Source organism: Dromaius novaehollandiae, chromosome 2 (genome assembly GCF_036370855.1).
Source record: "Dromaius novaehollandiae isolate bDroNov1 chromosome 2, bDroNov1.hap1, whole genome shotgun sequence".
Taxonomy (NCBI): domain Eukaryota; kingdom Metazoa; phylum Chordata; class Aves; order Casuariiformes; family Dromaiidae; genus Dromaius; species Dromaius novaehollandiae.
In genome coordinates this window covers 6,274,959-6,300,666 of record NC_088099.1, presented here as the reverse complement: position 1 = coordinate 6,300,666, position 25,708 = coordinate 6,274,959, and the positions used below count along the sequence as shown (strand labels likewise).

At 47.2% G+C, this 25,708-nt stretch overlaps 2 protein-coding genes across 5 annotated transcripts in view; both read left to right on the top strand.

Moving 5' to 3' along the window:
• XIRP1 (xin actin binding repeat containing 1) overlaps window positions 1-9,616 on the top strand; it is a 34,542-nt gene extending 24,926 nt beyond the window's left edge. For all 4 annotated transcript variants that reach the window (XM_064505703.1, XM_064505702.1, XM_064505704.1 and 1 more), the window contains one exon: window positions 898-9,616. In XM_064505703.1, coding sequence (XP_064361773.1) covers window positions 898-8,625 — 7,728 coding nt within the window. In that variant the 3' untranslated portion in view covers window positions 8,626-9,616. The remainder of the gene's footprint in view (window positions 1-897) is intronic.
• On the top strand, window positions 7,166-20,572 carry LOC135327419 (uncharacterized). Its single transcript, XM_064505705.1, has 3 exons — window positions 7,166-7,291; window positions 14,725-14,849; window positions 15,950-20,572. Exons 2-3 carry the CDS (start codon window positions 14,728-14,730, stop codon window positions 19,224-19,226), a joined length of 3,399 nt encoding a protein of 1,132 aa, XP_064361775.1. The 5' UTR covers window positions 7,166-7,291; window positions 14,725-14,727; the 3' UTR covers window positions 19,227-20,572.
• The last annotated feature ends 5,136 nt before the right edge of the window (window positions 20,573-25,708 follow it).

The following is a 25,708-nucleotide window of genomic DNA, read 5'->3' as shown; positions in this document are numbered from 1 at the left end:
AGTTTATAAACTGAGTTAGTTCACAGGCTGAGGGGCCAAAAATAGAGAATTCACAAAGAAAATCACCTGAAAGGAAGGCTTACAAGAATGTGAGTTAAGGCAAATACACTCTGCTGTTGACGTAACAAGGATATATTGGCTTTCAGGTCTGCAGCGAGTTACTCGTTCTTGCAGAACACACTAAATGGGATAGGTCTAAGCAAATTGTAGTTAGGTAGCTTTCATTTTATCCTCATTCCCTTGATCTGTATTTAAGTCTCCAGTTGTATAACTGTGCATCTATTCTCATGCAAAATAATGATACACAGTTTACAGTTGGAGATTGTGCAGAAATGGACTGTCTTCATCAGCTCAGTTTCACACATTTATTTGGTTCCCTCTCCCCATTTTCTTCTTGAGACCTCTTTGCGAATACCTCTTTGGCCTTCTCCTCGACCCATAGCCGTGTTCCCTGACTCTCTTCAGGACCCCACGCTGCCCTGGACACATGGGAGCAGGAGGGAGAAGCTAACTCTTAGCTTGCTACTCAAACATAGCCTTCTTTTTGCTATTGTTGTGGTCCATCTCTCATGCCAACACAGTCCAAATCGGACATTACTGTTATGCTGTAGCTGGATCGAAGCCCAGGAACTCCAGGCTAGCCACCGTACATGTCTGGATTAGGGACCTTGCTTTAGAGCGCATTGCTGTGGATTCAGAGCTAACACCAAGCCTGGAGCGTGTGCAGTGGTGTGATGCTTTGGAGTGCTGTGTGCTACTGAACCAAAGGTATGGACCTCAGTAGCTGCACGGATTTCCTTTGCTTGGATGGCTTTTTCTTTTGCTGTTTGCACTACTAATGGCCACTGGGCTGGGTGGGAAGAGACAATGCTGACGTTTAAAACTGTTTCCCTAAAGATGGCAGAGGTTCAGAAATCATCTAAAGTTGCCATCAAGAAAATGGAAGAGGACTCATCTCCCACTCCTGCCCTTGGCTTGGTCCAAGTCAGCACTCCCACTGCGGGAAGCCAGGATCCCAGCCCGCTCCCTGTGCCTCCTCCGAAGCAAGCCTTCTCCAAGTTCTACCAGCAGCGCCAAGTGAACGAGCTGAGGAGGCTGTACAGACACATGCATCCTGAGCTCAGGAAGAACTTGGAAGAAGCTGTGACTGAGGACCTGGCAGAAATGCTAAATACTGAAGATCCCAATGCACAGGCCTCTGTGAATCTGGACAAAGTCCTTCCAGGGGAGGTTCAGTCCATGCGCTGGATCTTTGAGAACTGGGCACTTGACTCTATTGGGGACCATCAAGGTACAAAGAAGCTGGCAGAAGAAGAGGTCATTCCTGGTGGGGATGTGAAAAGTACTTCCCTGAGGTTCGAAAGTCAGTCAGTCAATGGGGACAGGCTGTCAACACCAGCCAAGGTATCAGAAATGGATCATGCCAAAGGGGATGTGCATACTGCCCGGTGGCTCTTTGAAACCCAGCCACTAGACTCCTTAAACAAACTGTACTCAGATGAAACAGAAGTGCAGGAGGCAGTTCTCAAGGAGCCTGTCCAGGGAGGTGATGTGAAAGGCGCCAGACAGCTCTTTGAAGCCCAGTCCTTGGATGCTATAGGGCGCTGCTGCTCAGTAGAGGAGAAGAGCATCTTGCAACTCAAGTCAGAAATCCAAGAGCTAAAAGGTGACGTCAAGAAGACTATCAAACTTTTCCAAACAGAGCCGCTCTGTGCCATCAGAGACAAAACTGGGAATATCCATGAGATCAAATCTGTTTGTCGAGAAGAAATACAGAGCAATGCCGTCAAGACTGCTCGCTGGCTGTTTGAGACTCAACCACTGGATACCATCAACAAGGACACTTCCAAAGTGCAAATAATCCGTGGGATTTCACTGGAAGAAGTAGGAAGACCAGACGTCAGTGGAGCAAGGTGGATATTTGAAACTCAGCCTCTGGATGCCATCAGAGAAATTACAGTGGAAGAACAGGATTTCAAGGCTTCAACGGATTTTACCACAGGGACAGATGTCAGTAAGCAGCGAATGCTGTTTGAGACCCAGGCTCTTGATTCTCTTAAAGGAGAAGCTTCAGAGAGTGTCACAGCCAAAGAAGAAGTCATAGGAGGTGATGTGAAATCTACACTCTGGCTATTTGAAACCCAACCAATGGAAACTCTGAAAGATAATTTTGAGGTGGGACGTTTAAAGAAAGTAGAGCTTTCAGCAGAGGAGAAGGGAGATGTGAAGCAAAGAAAACATGTCTTTGAGACCTGTCCACTCAGCAGCATCTCTAAGGCATCTGAGAAAGAAATTTCAGCTGCCAGTGCAGAAGAGGTGGTGAAAGGGGATGTGAAGTCTTTCAAGACCCTGTTTGAGACTATTCCATTAGACAGCATTAAGCAGGCTGATGCTGAGCCCATTACCAAAGAAGAGGAGCAGATTCCTGCTGGGAACGTCAAAGCCAACCAAATCCTGTTCGAGACAACACCTCTGTATGCCATCAAAGACAGCTTTGGTAATTTCCACGAAGTCACCTCTGTAAGCAGAGAGCAAGTCATCAGTGGCGACGTCAAGAACTACAAGTGGATGTTTGAAACGAAACCACTGGACCAGTTTGATGAGAGCACCAAGAAAGTGGACATAATACGTGGGATCACAAAACAGGAGGTAGTGGCTGGTGATGTCAGAACAGCCAAATGGCTCTTTGAAACTCAGCCCATGGATGTCATTCACCAGCAAGCCATGAAAGGTGAGGAGCAGCCCTTGGTGAAGCGGGAGGTCTCCCAGCGGGGAGATGTGAAGACCTGCAGATGGCTTTTTGAGACTCAGCCCATCAACACCCTATATGAGAAGGCCGAAAAGAAGCAGGAAGAGGATGGTTATGTACCCCAAGCTGATGTGAAGTCATACACATGGATGTTTGAGACCCAGCCCCTGGACTCCCTGAAAGGCCAGGAGGAGCAGTATTTGCAAGTCAGTAAAGCATACAGTCAGGACGACTTACAGGGAGTTGATGTCAAAACTGTCCGGCACCTGTTTGAGACCGAGCCATTGGGCAGCAGTGTTGCCAGTAAAGCTGACCTCAAGGAAACTGTGCGGTACTGCAGCCGTGTGGAGATACAGTCTGGGGAAGTGTCCAGAGTGAAGGAGTTCTTTGAAGCGAAGCCCTTGGATACAGTAACTAAACCAACAGTGGTCATGGAGGATGATGGGAAAATTGAAGCTGGATCCGTGCACAAGTTCACTTGGCTTTTTGAGAACTGCCCCATGGACTCCCTGAAAGACACTTCTGAGGGCATCCAGGAAATCCCTCCAGAGAAGGATATCAAGGGGGGAGATGTTGGAGGCAAAAGGTTCATATTTGAGACCTACTCCCTTGACCAAATCCATGATAAGGTGGATGAGACAGAGATCCAGAAGATCCAGAAAGACACCATGAGCAAAGCCAATGTCAAGTCCTGCACGATGCTCTTCGAGAGCCAGCCCTTATATGCTATCCAGGATAAAGAGGGGGGATATCATGAGGTCACCTCAGTGCAGAAAGAAGAAATTATGAAAGGTGATGTGAAAGGTGCCCGGTGGTTGTTCGAAACTAAGCCCCTGGACCAGATCAAGAAGGAAGAAGAGGTGTTTGTGATTAGGGCTGTCACCCAAGAGGACATCAAGAAAGGGGATGTCCAGGCTGCCCGGTGGAGGTTTGAGACAGAGCCTCTTGACTCCTTCTCCAGGGCAGAGAGGTCTGTGCCCAGAACAGTAGATGATGTGCTGAAGGGAGATGTTCAGTCCAATAAGGAACTCTTTGAGTCCCAAAAGGTGGGCCAGAAGAAGTATGTGAGGATGGTCAGTGTCAGTGATGTCCAACGAGGTGATGTGAGGACGTCCACCTGGCTTTTTGAAAACCAGCCTGTGGACTCCCTTTATGGGGATGCGGACAGAAGCTCGTCTATCAGTACAGTGCAGAGAGAGGACAGCCAGAAAGGGGATGTGAAACGCTGCACCTGGTTGTTTGAAACCCAGCCTATGGACACCCTCAAGGATGCAGAGGTGACACCCACTGCTGAGGCCCAAGAAGCTATCCCTCATGCAGATGTAAAAAGCACAACATGGCTCTTTGAGAGCACACCTTTGGATAAGTTGAGTGCTTCTGAAGGCCATGTAGAAATGGAAGTGAAAGAAAGGACAATGAAAGAGACTTTGGAGATGCTCTGCACTTGCCAGGCTATTCAGCACAGTGGGATCCTCATTGAAGCCAATGATATGGAGAGTGTGAAGATGGTGAAGTACCAGCTCAGCAGCCCAGGTGCTCCAGAAGTCCTGAAAGAAGAGATTGTGGGAGGCCATTTGCAAAGGATCATGCTACAGCTTCTGCACAGAACCAACGTGGAAGCACAGGGAGTACTGGTGGAGGAGGACAGAGAGGGCAAGATCAAAGTGAGCCCATTGCAGCTACTGGACCTGAGTGAAGCTGTTAAAAGCAAAGAGGACTTAAGTGGAAATGTGGCTAAGGCTCTCCAGGGCCTCCTCAGTCAAGAGGCCTCCATCAAAAAGGGGATGGTCTTACAAGAGACAAAGACAGGATCGGTGAAGATGACTCTCTACTCCCTCCTGTTCCACTCTGTCCAGCAAAAAGTTGTCAAGGGGGATGTGAAGACCACAATAGGGAACCTGCTAGCTTCTTCTCAGGAGCAGAGAGCAACAGCAACTGTCAAGCGGGAGGACAATGAGAAGGGGAACGTCCAGCTTTTCACCAGCTGCATCGAGAAGGGAGATCTGGAGTATCTGAAGAACCTCCAGCAGGAGTCAGAGATACAGTCCCTCGTTTCTTCTCAAGCAGAGCAGGAGGCAGCTGAGAGTGCCCCAAGGGATGTGCAGAGGTCCATGATACACATCTTACAAAAAGATGAACAAACAGAGAAAGTGATTGCAGAGGGTGAGCCAGGGGCCATGGAGGGAGCAAAAAAAGTGTTTGCATGTGAAAACATGGGCAAAGAGGGTGCATTAGACCGAGAGGCTGTGCATGCAGCAGGTATGAGGGGCACCACTGTGCAATGTCTTGGGAAGCCCCTGAGCTTGCCCACAGTGATAGGAAAGGAAGAAATTCTATCAGGGGGGCTTAAAGTGACTACCAAGTCAATTCAAAGGGTTTCAAATGGCAGCAAGAAGCCACAAATGGCAGAGAAAGAAGAAACTGTCTCTGCCAGCATAACAGAACCCAAAACTGTGTCACAAGGCACAGCCCAGGCCAAACTGACAGTTCAGAGGGACAAAGTAGCTGGGAAACACCAGAGCTTGGTGGCTGGAGAAGCCAGCCAGATGTCAGCAGAGCCAGAAGAAAAGGCATTTGGGAGTGATCTCCAGGCTGCAATGCAAAGCCTGAGGCTAGCAACAGCAGAGGCAAAAAACATTCAGCACCATGTCCAGAGCAAGCTACAGAGGAACAGGGAGGAAGTCCATGTGGTCCACAGGCATCAGGCAGCTAACACAGAGGGGACAATGACCCTTCAATCAAACACACACCAGCAAGACTCAGTAACTAAGCAGGAGAGCACCAGCACTGCCACCAGGACCACCACCACTAAAACGCAGGAGGCATCCAAGACCCACACAAGCGTGTCTCAGAAGACCATAGCATCACACAAAAAGGTCAGTGCTTCTGAGGAAGTACAGGGAGAACAGCTGTTGAGCCAGGAAAGCCAAGTTGTGCCTAGTGCAGATGTTAGCATTAAGGATGGCCTTTATACTGCCAAGCCTGTGAAAACCTATGTAAACCCCTTTCTTGAGTCTGATTACAAAGAGCAATCAGTGCAAGAAGAAAGCGAGCGAGATGTTATTATCAGAGGGGATGTACAGACAGCTATCAGAGCACTGCAAAGTGCCGCCACAGAACAGCGCCTGGTAGAAAAGGAGGATATTGTTCGAGGTAATTTAAAGGCAACGCTTCAGTCGCTGGAAAAGTCTAACGTTAATGTCTCCAGAGGGGATTTTAAAGCCGCTATGATATACAGAAATGCAGGGCAGTCCTATTCCGTATGTAAAAAGAAAAATGAGACTCAAGTCGTTAGTAATCAGACAGCTGTAGTGGCTTCAGGGTCACAGGCTGATAATGACTTTCCTCCTCCTCCCCCAGTTGCTGTGATGAAAGCAGAGCATTACCCACCCTCAACTAAAGCAACAAGAGAAGGTGCCCTTCCACAGCCAACCAGCCAAGATGAAGCCCCAGGATGTTCTGCAACACTACAGACCCCTCTTCCTGCTTTCCCTCCTCTGTCCTCCAAACTCAGCGACCAAAGTCCTGCAGAGAAGCCCAGAATTCCTCCAAAACCAGAAATTACTGTCCCACAAAGGAAAAAACCTGTTCCCCCTCCAAAACCTGAGCATCTCTCATATGAGGCACATTCTGCTGCTGCAAGCAATAGCAAAGACAAATCAACCAAACCCATCCCTCCACCCCTGCCTCCAAAACCTCCATGCCTGAGAGAGGTCAGCAAGTCAAAGTCTCCACTGCCAGAGCTGGGATTGTGCTCCATGCAAGTGCAAGAACAACTAGGCCATAGGGAGGTCCAGGCAAAATGCTGCACTTCTGAGTCACCAGTGCACAAATCTGTCACTGTTCAGGATGTGAGCCCTGAGAGACAGCCACCAAAAGACATTGTCAAAATCCCTCTTCAAATTGCAGAGGAAAGGTACAAGACAAGCAAAGGAGGACAAAGCAAGGTAGAATCAGACATTGCTAAGACCCCAAAGCCACTTAAAAATGGAGTGGTTGGTTTTGAAGCTGAGCAAGGAATGAAGAGAGAGAAAGCAGCAGCTCCAAGGAGCTGCCCGGATGAGACAGTTCAGATGCATACACAGCCATGCAGCCGAGAGGACGGGTGCACTTCAGTATCACAGCTAGCCTGTCCCAGTGGAGCAAGGTCACTTAACGCACTAGGGCAGACTGAGCCAAGCACCTCCTCTGTGGGCCGCACTACTGCTCCCAAAAGGAGAGATGACATTGCTCAAAATGTGTCACCCAAGGTGGAAAGGGAAAGTGTGTCTAATGCTTATGAATCATGGGATGGTCAGAGAGTCACGCAGCAGGTGAAAGAGAGGAGACAAGAGGGTCACTCAGTGTCCTTCCATCAGCAGCCAATGAACTCCTTCCAGGAGCAACAGCAGGAGAATAGCGGGCAATTGAAATGTCCTGATGCGGAGGCAGAGATGCCTGCCCAGGAGAAGGCAGCAGTGACCATGAGAGAGAAACCCAAAAGAGAAACAGAGGATGAACGTCGGAAGAGGCTGTCTGTGCATAAAGAGGAGATCATGAAAGGTAATGTCAAGGAGGCTATGGAGATCTTTGAGAACCTGAGGAGGCAGGAGGAGCTGCAAGAGATCTTGACTCGGGTGAAGGAGTTTGAGGAAGAGACCAGTAAAGTGGATGTGAAAGCCCTGAGGAGTTTCTTCGAAAAGGTCCCTGACTGGGTGGTTCGCCAAAAGGCCCACCAGGCCAAGCAACAGCCTAGGGCTGAGACACCAGCAAAGGAGGACGCTGACAGCATCTCATCAGTGGAGCTGGTTTTCGGGGACCTGGAGCGAGCGAGTGCTGAGATTGTCCACCTGAAGGAGCAGACACTCTCCCGGCTCCTGGACATCGAGGAGGCCATCAGGAAAGCTCTTTATTCTGTCTCTAGCCTCAAGTCTGAGTCAGACATAGCTGGGCTCTCTGGGCTGTTTAAGGAGTCTTTAGGGAACACCCAGAGCCCTGTGAGCAGCAGCAATATCCGCAAAATCAGCATTGTCTCAAGCAAAGCCAAGCAGGAGGGCACCACACCGGAGACAGGTGAGGCAGTGCCCATGGGGTGTGCAAAGGTGGCAGAAAAGACTGACGTACCCAAGGCAGAGCTAGAGGTTCCCCGCCCTGTTCATCCTCGTGTCAGTTCTCCCTCCTCACCTTCCTACATCTCCATCGAATCTGCTGCCAGGAAACCTGCAGAATCGCCCAGGACTGCACATTCCCCATGGGAAATCCCTTCACCAGACTGTCTCAGTGCTCCAGGAAAGAGGGATGCCTGTGCTCAGGACAACTTTAGCTCCTTTAGCCATCCATCAGCAGGGTCTGCTGGGCAGGACCTGGCTTCCTTCGGGAGCAGACCAGAGCCTGTCCAAATGAAAGCTGGGCTGAGCTCAATGAAGCAGCCTCCGCTTGGCAAAGCCAGTCCTCAGATCAACGAGAAAGAGAGGTGCCCGCTGGACACCTCCGAAGGCAGCTGCCACTGTGGGATCAAAGGAGGCTTTTCAGACTATTGCTCTCTGAATGTCCCCAGCCCGCAGAACCCACGAAGGCAGAAAAGCGTCTTGGAGCTGCAGACAGGGCCTGATGGGTCCAAGCTCTACGGAGCCACTCGGACAGTCACAGAGCAGTACGAGGAAATGGATCAGTTTGGAAACAAAATCATCACCTCATCCACTACAGTCACCAAGCAATCCGAGACCCAAACATCCTCCACGTGTGATGTGGCATCTCACCCCAGATATGAGGTATCTGCCTCACCCCTCTTTCGGAGGTACTTGAAGAGCCCAAGTGAAGACTTCCACGCCAACGGCAGTTTTCAGGAGCCAGGAGTAGTTTTTGTCACGTTTGGCAACTCCAAGCCAAAGAAATAGGAGGTCCTGAAGAGCAAGAGGCAACGGCATAAAGCGAAAAAGAAAGTCCACAGCAATAAATCTGATTTATCCAAATTACACGAAGGGACTTGTCTATACCCTAAGGAGTTCTCAAAGTCATCATCTCAGTGTTTTCATACGGACAGGACAGATGCAGTCTGTGTTGACACTGGAGGTGAACAGCAGCCCTCGCCTGGCCAAACCAACAGACTTGGTGCTGCACCACAACCCAGAGCCCTGACACATTTAGAAGCACAAGGGAAAAATCCATCCATGGGCATCTTAGGGCAGCTTCCTCCTCCTAACGTGTTTTGAGGGGTTGTACCAGGCTTCTCTGAGCCCAAACAGAAGAAAGGATAGATAGAATCAACTGAAGAACCAGCCAGCCTGGTTACTGGGAAAAAAGCACCTTTATGCTATCTTCTTTTTCGGATTTTAGTACAAAGTTCCCAAGAAGGGTATCCTGAACACACATATATGCATATATACATATATTCACATTGATGGGTGGGTTAGGGAGATTTTCTCTTAGCCATTAACAAAAAAAAAAAAAAAAAAAGCAAAAAAAAGAAAAGTAGTGATCTCAAATTGCTATCACGATGGGCAGGGGTGGTATTCAGCAGAGTTCGGTTCCTGGAAAGTACTCAATGCTACTGAAAATTGTCTAAGTCAAGATTTACAGCTATTATCATTGCCATTCCCCTGAAGAAAGATGCAATGAAAAATGCTGTAGATGAGACAGAATGGTTATTGCTTTCCTTTCTTTATTTTAGAATTGTAATTTATTATTCAGTATATACAAAACCTTATTTTAGTTTTTCCATGCTTTCATATGTTTACTGTTTAGATTCATTTTGAAACTTTGTAAAGCAATTTTCTTTTTATTATGACTTTGTTTTGTACATTCTCAACTCAAGATTTTAGATATTTTGTGGCTTTTTTTTTAACTTTTATTGCTGCATTCTGAAGGTAAACATTACCTCTAAAAATATTTTGGTCTGGCTGACTTTCTTTCATTGAGTGCTTGTTTCCTTTCAAAGTAGCAGAAATTGTCTCTCAATGAATCAGTTGAATCACACATTGAGGATTCTCTAAATCACTTGAGTGATTTAATTTGCACCTTCTTTACGAAGTGGGTGGATTATGAGCCCTGCAGCAAGCAGCATTCAGTCACCAGTCAGAAAACTGAATTGAGTCCAGGCTAATACACACCACCCAATCTAGGAACCTGTGTAGGTGAACGGAGACTGGTAGTAAGCAGACCCCGAAAGAGTCTGAACACCAGCCTGTACCATTTTCCTCTGAACAAGAAGGTAGCAGAGGTGTTGTGCCTCTGTGAGCCTCACAAGGAGAAGCAGGTGTTGAACCACCCTTTCCTCAGTGCTGTAAATCACTGTTTGGCCATTTCTGGGGAGTGAGGAGATTATCAATGAGTTTGCTCCAGGTATGCAAGAATGTGAGAGCCTACAGATCAACCGGGTGGTCTCTCAGGGAGCTGTGTCCTACCACCTGGCTTGGACTTAGGCTACCAGCCTAAGTCTGACCTGTGGCAATCCACCTCCTCTCCCTGTGCGTCAATCTATCCTTCCTCAAAGGGGTACATCAACCTCATTCGAAAAAAACATGTTTCAGTGAGATGCTATGGTTAATATTTACTTTTTTCCTCTGAGGAAAAAGATATCACTTACACTGATGTTTAAAGAACAGACATTGAGATGGAAGGGACCATTTCAGAGTCTACTGCTTCATAGCCCTGAGTCCACTTAGCTATCATCTCCTACCATTCTACACCTTCTGTTCAAGGTGTTGTAGACCAGGCAGGTAGATTAAATCTAAAGTATTTATTATTAGCTCCTGGTGGAAATGCAAGATCATAACATGGATGTCTCCAGCCTCCACGAAGTTTTTCACTAAGATTGAAATTCATGGAGAATGTGTTAAGAACAAACACTGCCTCTCTGGCGATGCCCCGAGAGTGGTGACTAGAAGAGATTCATTCTTAGTGTCTGGGTCTAAGAGTGATGAATCCTCAATGCAAGTGCCTGATAATAGATTCTACCCTAACATGCTCCTGGCAGAGTTTTGGCTAAGCCTGCTTGGTCCATAGAAGTGCTCTGGAGAAGGATATAGAAAAAGGTATGAGCTGTAGAAGTTCTGCTTCCCCCCAGAAAAGCTTGCTCGTATCCAGAGTTGTTCCATTTGCCTCTAGGGCCCCATAAGCTTGACAGTGAGACATGCTGAAAGAAAAGTAACACAGTTTTCAACCCTTCCCAAGAATATAGCAGAGGCTGAGGTAAAACCAGGCACATCTGGTTTCAAGGAATCAGAACAAATAACTGCTTAGACCTTTCCAACTTTTTTAGTAGGATAGGTTGTAGAAATAGGGGAGAATTACTAATTCTGAGTCAGTCTTGAAAATTTTTCCAGCACCACTTCTCTTATCCTTGTGTGTTTCTAGTCAGGGTGCCCCAATATATGTTTGTTTCAACTCTTTTTAAGGACAGCTGCAGAGCAGTTTTAGTAAGCTGCAAACAGGTTGCTTGGGCAATGCAAAATGATTCCATGGGAACTCAAACCCTAATATCCTGCATTGCCAGCAGTGATTTTATTGTTTGTGTTTCTGGCTTTACAAGCTTTCTAAATGTCTCAATGAGCCATTTATGAGACTAATTTGAGATGTGTTTCTTTCATGGCATTTCCATCAACCAGGAATTGAAATATCACGAGGAGACAGATACTACATTATTTCAGTACCATGCATGGCTCCTTGAAGCATTGAAAGAGCTGGAAAGAAAACAAATGCAAAGATTTGAAACTCAAATGCAAGCTGAAGAATCAGCTCACAGTCTCCCTGCTTCAGACCTTGCAATAATAAACCAGCAGAGCAGATAGAAACTTTCAAATCTCAAATAAATTGTCATAGTTTTCTGGGCTCTTGGATAGAAGACATGATATTGTTCACCATGCTTCATCCTGGCAGGTCACTGTATTCTCACGCAGTGTTAGGAGAAATCACTATACATTATTTCCTTCGTTCCTTTGTTCTTCCTTTGCAAGAACAAACTAGCTGGGAGAATTACTGGGACCAGTAGAGGGAGGACAGATGACCATGTCTTGATTGTACTTCCTTGAATGGTAAAGGAGAAATTCAGCTATGGATCCAGTTCTCTTGCAGCAGTAGAAAAGAAACATGCCACATTTCAAGTGCTAGCATGGAGTATGGCCCTTCCCAGCTCCATTTCAGCTACTGGTCTCCCTGAGGATGTTCAACCTTTGGCCAGACAGTTTTGCGCTCACCTTCTTCCTCACCCATTGATAACACAGGCATTTTCAAGCTGATCCCTCCTGCCATAAAGATTTCAATGCACCTTAAAAAAAAAAGAAAACAGCAACTGATAAGCAGTAAGCCAGCCCTGACCCTAAGTATGGCAGTGATCAGCAATGTGCTGAAAGAGGCTTCCAGGAACAATCAGTACAGTTTTTTGAATAAGTCTTAAAATAATTTCCTTGCCCACAGTGACAGTTGATGGCTGCTAATCATCTCTCTATTTTCCAAACCATTAGGAAGGCTTATTCTTGAGGCTTATAAAAATACCTCTGAAGAGCAGGAGTATTTGCAAAGCGTCAGACAGTGAGCACTTAAAATAAATCCCCTGATGAAAGAGACCTGCATCGCCTCTAAAAGATTACTCCACTTGGGGAACATGGTCCAGTAATAAATACATTCCTTCCCACCTAAGAGCAGAGTGATCTTGTTTGTTTGCTAAATGGCTCTGCTTCCTTCCTTGGTCATGATTAAGGGAAAGCATTTTTGCTTGCACAAGAGAAACACACCTGTAGTTACTCTCTTGTCTGCAAGGGCACACACCTTTGTGCTGCATGAGAGCTCACCACTGTCGATGGAAATGCCTGCAAGAAAATCTGGATGTAACTGTGATCTGTACTGCAAAATGCATCAAACCAGATGGATGCAAGGTCAATCCAGTGGCTGAGATTTACTATCGCCAGGACTGACACTTTGTTCCATTGCCACCAGTGATGACAGGTTCCTGCAGGTGCCCATTGCCTCTTACTGTTCTTTGTCAAATAGCCTGCTCATTTATTTCCTCCAGCGAAATGGCATCCATGACAAGTTGCGGAGCTTCAGTTTTTCTTTGAGAGGCTCAGGAACACCCTGTTGCTTCTCACCTAGTGTCTGCTACCATTTTCCACTTGGAGGATCTATCTTTTCTCTGTGCACAAAATCATAATTTCTGCTTCACCCTCACTAGCACTGCTTTCACATTAGCATCAGCACAGTCTTCTAGTACATTTTATCCCATCGCTTCCTACCCACTTGGAGGCATCCCAAGATCCTCATGTAGAAATGTTTGAGTATGTTGACACTGTGTTGTTCACAGCTCTCAGCCTGAGCAGTATAAAAAAGGAAAATCTCCAGGTTTGTAGTGCTTGTTGGTAGCTTAAAGGGGAACATCATATTGGTGAAATTCATCTTGCCTAACTGTCTAATTTTGTCCGACTAGATGTGCCTGTTTTAGGGTAGAGGTATCATTTTCTAAGTTCCTCTAACTGGACCTCTACTGACTATACTAGGAGTTTGGACATCCATTACACATATAGGCATTTCCAAGTCCATGGTCTGCTCTCTGCAGCAGACTGGGAGATTTCACAGGTATGTTGAGATCACTGAACACTGAAGAAAATTTGAGATTTTTGTTTGGATATACCACGACATTTTTGCCTATCACCACTTATTTAGCAAAAAATTTTTCAGAGGAAAGATTCACATTTGCAAGTGAGAGTTTCCCTCTAGAGAGAGGGAAGAAAACCAAAGATGTTAAACCCTTCTTCTGGAAAGTGTTGTCATAGGACCACAAAGATGACTTGACCCTTCTGGCATGTTCAGCCAAAAAAAGAAAGTGATTAAAACAAGTTCAGGACCTCAGCTTCTATTGCAAGTAAAAGGCAGGGTTTTGGTTCCCTCATCAACTCACCTCTTGAGATACACCGTGTGTATCTGATGCAGAAATGCCTTTGATGTTTCCTCTGGTTAAGGCTAAAATGTGGCTATCAGCCCATTCCACATAAAAGCAGAAAGTAAACTTTCCTGTTCTCTGAGCTGACAAGGCTGCAAACCAGGCTGAGCACACGTGCAACAAGATGCCAAGTGAGTTAGAGAGAAGGAGTAAAACCCAATAACATCAAACTGCAGCAAAATACCTCAGCAAAAAGGCAGAGGTACCCTCATATGAGGGAGTATCAGTACCTAGGGTACTGATCCAGTTAATTAATTTTCTATGGGACTGACTCAGCTGTGCTCCCTCTGCGGCTTTGGACAGACTTGACTGCAGAGGGACTCACCAGGTAAGCTGAGCTCCTGCTTCGCATCACAGTGAAATGGAGCACACTGAGATATCCACATTGTCATGAGCTTCAGCAGCCTCTGAATTTCTTGCAGACCATGCAGACAATCTGGAGCTATTTCTGTCACTGGTCTAGTGCTCATGCTCCTTTATTCCATTCTCTGTCTACTAAGAAAATGCCTGGTGCTGGCAATACTTCCCATAGAGATTCCCTGGGCTCTTCACATAAAGTAGTGTTTGAGGAATCAGGTCATGGTGTAAAATATAGCCCACAGTGTAAACATACATGGAATGAACCACCAGGTTCCTGGAACTGTTGGAGCTTTATGGCTGAGACGTGCTGCCTTTTTAGGGCTTGGACTGCGTGAGAGCAGCCATACGATGTCAGTGATTTCAAGAGTTGCCCACTCAGAGCTTTTTAGTCAGAGCCTCTTAATAATGTGTCCTAGCTCTTTTAAGGCTTTTAAACAATTAAATCACTTATGTGGAGATATCTAAGGATGTCTTGTCTTTTCTAAACCTATTCGCCCCTGTCCTAACTGAAAATTAATACTGACTTATCCAAGGTGACAAGTAGCTTGAGTCAGTCAGGAATTCAAACTCTCACAAAAAGTCCGCAAAATATCATCAACAAGAAAATCAAACATAAGTATCATATTCAGCAAATGAGCTCACAAAGCTTTGCAAATGGTCGTGACTCAAAGTTACTTAACTTCAGTTTCTCCTTTTTCTTCAGCCCATGTTGAAAGAGGTGTGCACCTCATGCCTCCAGCCTGTCCACTCTATGGATCGTGTGGTTAGTGACAAAGTCTGCTTGCACCGCTCATGTTTCTGCTGTCAGGTCTGCAGGAGGAAGCTGAGGTGAGTGGTAGGATCCTGGGTCCATTTATTTTTAAGGATAGACCACGTAGTTTCCGTAATAAGCACCCAATGCTAATTCCTATAGGACAGGCCGCGGGTAACAGGAAAGAGCAGACTGTCCCCCTTAGAAATCTGCCTCTCCATCACTAGAGACTGAAGACTGCTCCCCTCAAGCTTGTAGACACTTGTGGATCAGGCATCTGAATAGTGGTGCAAGGATAAGCTGGAAATACATATTGCAAAGGGATGCTGATATGGAACTTATAGTTTGGGTGCCTCACGTGTTCATAGAGCTGTGTAGGTTGGAAGGGACCTCTGGAAGTCTCCGTTCAGCCTCTTGCAGGCCCAGCAAGGGCAGGTTGCTTAGAGCCATATCCAGGCAAGGTGTGAATGGCTCCAGGAATGGAGATTCCCAGGGTCTTGATTGGGGCCCCTCTTTCAAGATTTGACCACCTTACTGGCGGCTTTTTTTTTTTTAATATGTCATCACTATTTCCTATGTTGCCACTTGTTCCCACTGCCTCTCATCCTGTCACTGTGAACGTCCAAGAACAGTCTGTCTCTGTCTTCTCTATAACCTCCAATAAGATAGACAGACACAGCAACAAGATCCCCCCCATAAACTCAGGTCCCTTTCTGCAAGGCTGTCTGCCATCCCGCTGGCCCCTAGGCTTTGCAGACGTGCTCTCCTATCATGTAGCACCAGGGGAAACTGCTGTATCATGGGCGCCCTGCTATGTTTTACTCATATGGGCAATGCTATGTATATAGGGGGAGGATGAAGTCCCAGTGTGAAGCCTGGCCTATAAAAGAGATTAGGATCACACATAACCCGGACTACAGCTCCCAGAGGTTTGCCATAGAAATATTTAACTTTTCAAGTGTTTGGGTTTTTGAAAGAAAAAAAATCAAACATAACCTCAGAAAGCAGATGCTGTTTTTGAAGGGTTTCATTCTTCAGCACCACCCCCCCCCCAAAAAAAAAAAAAAAAAAAGTTTCCACTGGAAAACAGTTTTTCTGGAAACCTGTCCCTCAGGGCTCCTGTTAATCCTTCCCTCCCCAACAGCCTTTAACAGCTATGCCAATGTGTGTTTTCCAGCTTGCAAAACTATGCTGCCCTCCACGGGGTGTTTTACTGCCAGCTCCACTACAAGCAGATGGCTGAAGCGAAAAGCAGAAGAGAGACAGGAAGGCTGGAGCACCAGCCAGTAGACCATCAGGTCCAGAGAGTGGCAATAGCAGGCAGAGGACCGCAACCCCGGTACTGGCATAATAGGGCCGAAAAGAAAACTGAAGCAAGAGAAAAACCCGCATCCTTTGAAGGACAGTGCAGCTTGCAGCTGGCTGAGCAAAGTCGAGAGCTGAGCAGCAGATCTGTCCTCTTAGGAAAACAGCTAAGAACCAGCTGGACGCCTTCAGAAACAGCCTTCTTGGCTGTAGATGGAAAACCTGGAAAGGGAGTGTATTCCTGGAAACAGACTGCACTGAGCTTGCAAACCTGCCAGGCTGCGGGCAGTAGAGTGGGCAGGATGATGCTCAGCGGTCAGGAAGGAAAATCAATGGCAGAGACAGCTGTGAAGAAGGGAAGCTTCTTACCTGGGGTCACCTGTCCTGAAAAAAGAGAGCAAGCTTGTTCCTGGCAGAAGCCAGGAGAACAGAGAGGTAGCAAAAAGAAGCTAGTGATCATGGATGGGAACATATCCAGAGGGAAGCCAGAGGGCAAGGTCTCTGAGCGAGTTGCTGTGTTCCAGCAGAGCAAGTCCCAGCTGAAGAGAGGGCCTGTCTCTGCCTCCTCACCTGCAGTCCTGCGGCCTCTTAAATCTCTTGCTCACAGCTCGTTCACTTTCCATGCTGACACACTTCAAAACACTAAACCCACTAACTGGATGTACCTGGCTTCCACTGGGGACAGCAACATCTCCACAGCAGAGCTCCCAGCAAAGGAAAACGAGGTCTGTGGGACTCTTTCCCCTCTGAGCGTGTCCCGTGAAGCAAGCATAATCCCTGCAGTGACAGATGACAAGCCTGAACTGACCATAGGCACTCCAGCTGCTGCAGAAGACAAGCATCATCTCGAAGACAGCAGGAACAACCCACAGTCCACCTGTGTGCCAGGAGAGCCTGAAACCAGAAACACCACAAATATAATGCCAAAACACGGAGCTGAGGGTGTTGTTCCCCCTGACTATGAAGATGAAGATGAAGTTTCTTGCCTCTCTGGTGTGTCAGTGACCCCTTATGTAGCATGTGGTTCCCTGGAGCCCGGAGAGCTGAGGGCATCAGCTGAGGCAGCCGAGCTGGTGAATGAGAAATCAAAGACAGACACCAGTGAGTTCCCTGGAAAACTGATACCAGCAGCTTTGGGGGAGAATACACAGCCATCCAGTGGAGGTCATTTGCCTGACGTTGAGAGCAAAGGGGCAGAATTTGGGAAGACAAAAGAAATGATGCCAATAAGTGTATCAGGGTTTCTGGAAGAAGCTAGTCCTGACCATACATCCCAGGAAAACAAACCAGAAAAGAGTAGAGTCTCTTCACCTGACTTGCCAGAGATAACAGATGATGACAATACATCCTGCGTACAAGAAGCAGAACCTCAGGCCGTGTATAACCCACTGATAAATAACCCTTATGGGGATATTTCAACACACGATGGAAAACCATCTGCCAAGGATTTTCCAGTATCAGCAGACATGCCTCTGAATGCAACCAGCACCTCTTGGCCCTCACATGATGAAGCCAGCAAATTAGGTGACACAAAATTCGGATCAAAGGATCCCACTAATGATCTTAGCAGAAACACTGTTCACATTTCAGAGCAATCATCCAAGAAATTAGACACTTCCAAATTGAATGTATCCTCAGACAAATCTAGAGTTCATCCAGCGGACAAAGGAAAAACAGATCTAAAACTCCCAGGGGAAAGTGCTGTGCACACATCAAGGCCTGGGGCCCAAAGCAAAGAGACCAGAAACAGTCAAGCCAGGAAAGAGGTGCTGGATAAAGGTTTCAGGCTTGGGAAAAACCCCTTAGCTATGCTTTTTGGTTCTGAAGACAAAGGCAGCACTCCCAAGAAGGAAACAACCACCGAAAGGAAACCCACTAAACCCCAGTCAGCTTTCGTCACTTTGTTTGGTTACTCCTCAGGGAAAAAGCAGAGTCAACAAGAAAATCCTGAAAGATCTTCAGAACAAACAAATATCAAAGACAAGCAGGAAGAGCCCCGGGGTCCCCTCAGCTCCTCCAGCCAAGCCAAGCAAAAGGCCTCCAAGAACAATCAGCTGTCACTGCCAGGGAAGATGGAGGTCATGTCTAAGGAAACGCAGGAGGGCTCAGGAGGCTGCTCAGATAGCGCTGGCGGCAAAGAGACCAATGACCTGTTGTTGGCTCCTGGTGCAAGCCTTCCATGCACTGATAAACATGGGGTAACCAAACTTGACATTCATGACCAACCAACTTTAAACTGGCAGGTTCAGCAGCAACAGGACAATTGCTCCTCTCTATTGCCAGCAAGGGAAAATCAGAAAGGAGCTTCAGTAACCTCGGAAGGTCGGACGAACCCTCTACTTCCTCCTTCAGAGCTTATGCCAACTGCTGACACCAACAAGGATCTCATCAGGGAGAGAAATCATCATGGTGCTCATCTACTGGAAATTCAAAGCTTGGTGAGTTTCAATGCCCAGGACACAAGGCTAGAGGCTGGAATAATTTCTTCATCAAGCTGTTTAGGAGAGTCACCCAAGGAAGCTGAGTTTCAGTTAGACAACAGAGAGCTGGAGGACAATACCCTTTTGGTATCTGTAGAAAACAAAAGACAAGATTTTCCCAGCATAGCAAGTAAAACCTCACCACATTTAGACTTGCAAAATTCACAGACAGGAACTCCACCTTGCTTCTACGCAAATCCTTCAGAACTGTGTCAGGAAATCCCAGCAGAAACATATGCCCCATCAGCACCGTGGGACACATCCAGCATCTCCCTTCTCCCTGGAAAGGAAGAGATTGTCACTGACCCTGAAGGGATTCAGAGCTGTGAACTGCTGCAGCAGTTTGGTCCCCAGTCCCAGGCTACAATGGCTGCAGAAGATCCATTCAGTTTTGGTTTCAGTGCTGAAGGCTCAACCAACCAGCATCTCTCTACACAGGAAAGTAGTTTTCCACCAGTGTCCATGTTCACCATCCATGTTTCTGAAACCTCTAATCAGGACGTCTTTGATCTCTTGAATGTCGATTCAGCCAAAATGGGCCAGGAGGCTCCTGCAAAAATAGACAGGAGCAGAAAAACATCAGGAGCTGAAGCAGCTCATGAAAGTCACTCCTCTGCAGATCCAGATGTGTTAAATGATGGCCTTTTAGACCAGGAGTTCTTTATATAGTTGACAAAAGAAAAGCACCCCCCACTGCAGTACAAGTTAGCTCACATGGGACAAAGACTGCTTCATGAAATCAGCTTAGAAATCTCCTGCTTCTCTGGCACAAGATGAATTCCGTTGTAAAAAAGGTGATTTAATAATGGCTTAAGGTGCTAAATTTTAGATCTCTATCCTGGTCGTAGTAGGTCAGTGCTCAGTTCCCAAAAAAGAACATCACAAAAACTGGCTTCACTGCGAGGAACTTCCGAGGAGAGATTAATCTCTCCAATGGGATCAGCACGCCTTTCTCTGCACCTGGAGGAGATATCCCACATGATGTGCTGCTGAGGTTCCTCAGAGGATGTCTGCATGGCCACTGTCTGCATGGCGGGGGGGGGACAGACCTCCAAAGAGGTTGAACCACCAAGCAGCTGTGAGAAACGAACTCATCAAGAGCTAGAAACTAAAATGAGGAGAGAATGCTGTTATTAGGAGGGAACTGGCCACAAGTGCACCAGTAAAATGAAATGGGCAAAGGCAGAGGGGGTGGTGATTCAGCTTCAGATTAGGTTTAAGTGTCTGCAATATTAGCATTTCAGTGTAAATCAGGTGTCTACCCCCACATCATAGCCAATGGAGAGCTCATAAGTGTAGATACAGCCTGAAGAGTGATTCAGCTCACCATAAAACAGACAACTTCATTTGAAAAGCTGAACAGCTCTCCGGACTCCATTGACTGTATTGATTGATCTCCACTGACTACAGTGCAACTGTAGATGTCTACTTCACATATAGACAGCTACATTTTGACATCTAGAGCTTAATTCCACCCAAAACATCACATGCCCTTTCACTCTATGGCTTGTCTACACCTAAAAGTAATACCTCGCTTCTCATATTATAATTTTCCTTCAGTAGATTGAAAAATTACTTCACATAAGAGGTCAGCATCATTATCCTCCTTGTAAAATGGCAAGCAAAGAGAAGTGAAATGACCTTGCTGAGGTCACTGGTAGGAAGGGCAGAGGAGGAAAGGAAACTTAGGTCTCTTGAAGCCCTGTGGCATTAGGGCTTTTGTTCCTCTGCACTCTTAGTGCAGTGGCACCCTGACCCTCCCTGACTGCCCTTTGCTGCAGTAACATTAATGTTAGCGGGGTTAACAGTTATACTAATGAATGATAAATGAGGTCAACAGAAAGCTCAGAGAGTCAAATGCAAGAATGCACATATTATGAAAAGGCTCATGGAGCATATTCTCTCACCTGTTTTAATCAGCTACCTGTTAAAAAAAAAAAAGCATGAAGATGTTAAAGCAATTAAATAAAAGAAAAAATAAAATAAAACCTCCTTGCCATTGCAGTACTGCAGAATACACTGTCTCTGTCAGATTTGCTGGAGAAATAACTCTGCTTAATGACTACATCTGCTGCAAAGCAGTGTGTCAATGCTCTTTACAGAGAGACTGCAAAATCAATACAAGTCAGGGGAAAAGAGAGATGTCCTTGAAAGCTACGGGACCCATTAGACACTGAAGTCAGTCTCTAGGCCACCATGGGGCAAGTGACTGGGGACAGAGGTGCTCCCAAATAACAGCCCTGCCTGAGAAGGGAGCCTGGTCATGCTGTGTTTAGAGATGGGGGACTGAAACATAAAGGCTTGAAGGAATTAAGCACCTCTTATTGAAACCAGTTGGAAGGGAGTGCCTATTTACCTGTGCCAAAGACACTCTGCGTGACATCCCAGACCAAGCTGTCACCAGCATGTACCCATAAATCTGACTTCTCGCTGCTGGCAGAGGGAGAGTGAAAATGCAGAAGCACAAAAGCTGATTGGTATGAATCCGTTCTGGTCGCGATTCCTCCCAGCTGTATCTTTACAAGCATAGGCATGGCCACATCCAAATGCAGCCGTGTTGTATTTGTCTCATCCTGAAGCTGTTTTTAACCTAGCTGAGGTGAACACACGGAGAAAGGTGGGGAGCCAACACTGCCCAGCATTTTCAGCGGGATGCAGCCCCATTTCCAGCAGAGTATTCACTTCCCAGACCATCTTCTCCTTCATCCTTCTTCTCCCCCTGGCCCACAGTGTACAAATCCCATCTGAGGGGCATCCTCCCTCAGCTAAGCTTTAGTACTCCCTCCACCCAGCATAAAGGGGTACAAATGGGCCTCCAGCCACAGTCATTCCTGATGTCCACAGCTGTGTAAGGAGAAAAAGGCGAGTCCCTGAAAAAGCCTAGTTACGGTATCGAAGCCCTATTGTCTGAACCAGCTTTTTCCCCTGGGCAATGGTTTCTGTCTCTGCAGTACTAGTGCTCCTGGGTGCTGCCTCTCCCTTCCCCTGGTCCTTGGCATTTGCCCATGGGGTGTACAGGCTCTACAGCTGTTCATCCCGGATCTTCTCTGAGACCCACTGACAAGCGCTGCAGCAGAGCTGCCTTCGGGAGGCTTGGGGAGACGCGCCGGGCTGAGACAGGACACTCTGTCCTCGTGCTGCCCCTGAGAGCAGCAGTGCTCTGGCACCTTTGCTCTTGCCCTGGGAACAGGGAGGGCATCCTGGGGGACACCAGTCTATCATTCTAGGGGGGCCATACGCTTATAGAAGAGTGTATTTTATCACATCTGACTAGGAACTTAGTGCTCACACAGTTTAAACATCTATATTAGTCTATTTAAGCAATATGTTCTAGTGCAGCCTGACCACAGGAGTCATCACCATGTCCGAGTCTGGAGATAAGTGCTCCGCAGGAGTTTGGGCTATTTCCGAATTGGCTGGTAGTGCTGCTCTCCCCCACCACTACTTCTTAATCCTTTCCTAATGACTGGTCAGCTATTCATAGTTGTGGACTTGCCCCATTACTGCAACACCAGCTGGGTCTGTGCAGCTAGCCCCAACCTGTTGGATGAGAAGCATCTGGACCTCACCAGTTCCCAGGGCGCAAGTGGGACGTACAAGCAGTACTGCATACACTTGCCTGTGGACTGGGACCTTGACTCCATCACGGATACACTCTGGGGACGTGGCCGGGATGGGCCACTCAAACAGCCATCCTGTCCAGCCATTAAGGCCATACCACTGACAGCCGCAGTGCAGCCAGGCTGAGATTTATGTAAGGTGTATTTCGGGGAGCCTCAGCACAGAGCTGGCAGATGACATGGCAGCAGCCGTCCCCCAGCACAGGTGGGTGCCCCGATGGCCCCGGTGTTCCTGCAAGTGACAGCCCACTTCCTCCTCGAGAGCAATGCTCCTCGGGGGCCATGCACAAGGGTACCTAGTAAATGTGATTTTCGTTCCAAGTGTGCTGATGGGAGGCTCTTCTGCAATAGTTACTCGGGCCATTTGCCCTTATAACCATGCCCAAAGAGGCATCTCAGACCCAAGGTGGTCATTGCTTCCTTCATGCCCATGAGATGGGGGGACTCCAGGAGGGCTCTGCACTTCCCTTGTCTTCCCCCGCTCTCCTCAGGGAATGATCAATACTGCGTAGCCGTGCCCTCCAGCTTTAGACATCACCTACCGCCCAGCTCCCTGCTCCCCACAAAATGTGGTTGAATTGAACCTCAGTGCTTTAGCTGTTCCCCTCAGAGAAGGGTATCCGCAGCCACCGAGGGCGTGAGTGATGAATGGGAAGGAAGTTGCTTGAAGGCTACACGTCCTTCCCAAGGCTCATTGGAGAAGGCTTGTGTCAAGTCAGAATGGGTCTTTGTCTGCTTTTTAACTGTTTTCCCTTCCATTAGGTCCTGTGAAAATGCCAACAGCAGCTCGGAAAGTGGTCACGTGAAAGCAAAAGGTGGTGGCCAAGACAAAGGGCACCCTCAGACCACATACTTCTAGCTGGTCCTGCAAGCAGCCATAATCAAAGGCACCTGACTGTTGTGCTGACACCGAGGACCATCAGTGCACCAGTAGCCTTCCTATATCTCCCTCCATATTTTGGCTTTGTGCATTGTGTGCTCTCCGGTTGGAGAGACTGCCCCAGCTGGAGAAAATCTGAGGCTGTTCATTTAGGGCAAAAAGAAAGAAGTCAGAAACCAGGATGGATGCAACATTATCTCCTCTTCTTGCATCTCCTGTCTCCAGCAACTGGAAACTTTGTCCAAGTGAGAAACCCATTAGGGAATGGAATAGACTTCAATAAGGACATCTGCAGATGTTCAGAGCATGAATGATGAATGAAAAGGAATTTGATAAAGTGCTAGACTAATTCTAATCCTTTTCTTAAAGCAGAGGAATGAGGCATTTCTGTTGGAAACAGATCTTTCAGATAATCCATAAAGTATCGATGGTCAGAGGGTGAGGAATTCTGTGTCACTCAGCATTTGGAAAGTATGCACTTCAAATTGTTCTTGAAACCCAGTCTGTGACTTCGCCTGGCTGTGCGAATCCTCCCTGATGTCCTTCCAAGTCCTCCGCAAACTGGTGCACGTGGAACCATCCCTGTTGTGTTTTACAGCAATAAAGAATTGCCGGTAGAGCGGTGTACTAGGCAAGCGAGCGCCGAACTGTCCGTCCTGCACTACTTGCTTGGGTCGTCCGCCTTCTCTTCGATCCAAGCTGCGACGTTTGATCAGGATGTCACTGAAACCAAGTAACTCATGTTTAGGTGTTGTTTCTATGTGGTGTTTCAGAGTTTCTACATGAATAATATAAATTATACTTTGCGTTTGATAAGAGACACTTGTAATGCAATATGTGAATAATAAATGGTGTTGATTATTTTTTTTTCCTACTGTTTCACAGTTGGCCTTTGTAACTGCTCTTGGCTCTGAAATGTTTTCTACACGGAAATTGTAAGCCTGTCATTTAACCCGCAGATGGAAACGTGTTTGCTTTCCGTCAGCCACAAACAATGCAGAAACGGAGTGTTAAAACGGAACGACTGGGTTCAATTAGGACATTTTTTATTTCAAAGTCTTCTGATGAACAGTCTGTATTTATATATTTTCTCTACGGGCAGCTGTGGAAGCTTCCTGAATTGTGCATGCTCTTTTTCTACCGCCCTTGTTTCTTTAGCCTGTAGTTGACTATTGGGGAGGTCCCGATGGGTGCTGCCAGCTCATGGCAACCCCATCGCTAGCGAGCGGGAAGGGAAGGGAAGGGAGAGGAGGAGGAGGGTCTGGGAGCGAGAGCAGCTCCGAGTGCTGAGCAGAAGCTCTCCAAAGGCGAGGAAGCGAGAGGTGTCTGCTGCCGGGGGAGTTGGTTGGCCAAGTGGGCGTGCGTGCGCGTGTGCAACAGCTCTGGCACTTCCTCCTGTTGTCTTATCCCAAGCACTCCCTGTGGCCCTACGGCTTCTTGGCTTGGGAAGAGCAGGCTGGGATCTGGATTTTCATGTTGCCCAGGGGTGGATAGGGATGTATTGGAAACCCTTAGGCTGCAGAGACCAGCTAGTCTTGGTGCAGTATTATTTTTCCTTCTGCCTGCATGCCCCGAGGACCTCACTGGTCTTCTGTGTACTGGTGCTGAGAAGCGTAGGACTCGAACGGCTCAGATGAGACAGTGGAGTGCCTATTTGTTAAATTATTGCCCACTTTCCCCAGGCCAGGACTTGGAGAGCCTGAGTTCACACTAACCCAATGCTCCTTAGCTCTTTAAAGGAAGAAAATAAGTAAGGAAGAAGTTGATGTTATTTGCTACATAGATCTCCAGATGATTTGAGTAGTGATCCAAAACTTTCACCCTTAAGGACTTTCCCTAGCCAGTTGACTGAAAATTCCACTTCTTGTTAGCCAGTGTCATGGCAGGAGTCCGTGCGTGGAGGGCTGGTTGTCTGAGTTTCCCAGGTTTTATAAGCTGCTAGCTTACCTTTTTACATAATTTGGCTATCCTTTAACCACAAAGATTTTGGGTGCAGCTGAGGTTGAAGACTCTGGTATAAGTGAGGGTATATGCACAGGAGCAGGGCTTCACTCCCATGCCTGGTAAAGAGGAGCCTGAAGAAGGCTTGGACATTAATCAGAATGCCTCGGCAAACCCTTTAGCCACCCATGGTGTCCCTGGCATTTGCTCACCACTACCACTCTCCACCCATTCCCACAACCAGCCCTGCCTTGATAAGCACTCTCTTGAGGCTTTGCATCTGCTCTTCCAGGCTAAGCCTTGCTATCTTCATTTGATCCTTGCCATCCATTTAGCCATGTTGACCCTTTCTCTCTCCTTGGCTATGGGGGTCTAATAGTGGGTATCTTCTTACCCATACTTATGCCATCAAGTCACGTGGGGCACTTTCTCCCCTCTGCCCATATCCTCATCTCAGAGAGAGCCCAAAGCATCCCGTTACACACATGCACACGTGTATTTGCACTCACACATGCTATTCCACCACATCCAGCTCAACTCTGCACTATGAGATTCATTTATTACAGTGCAGAACCATGTGTAGACCAGACAGCAATAACATTACAGCCCTCCCAACAATGAATTTCCTATGCATAGCAATACTATTGGACATCCTCCCATTCTTGCTGGGCTGGGCAAAATATCATGAATCAGATTATTCAGGTCCTCTT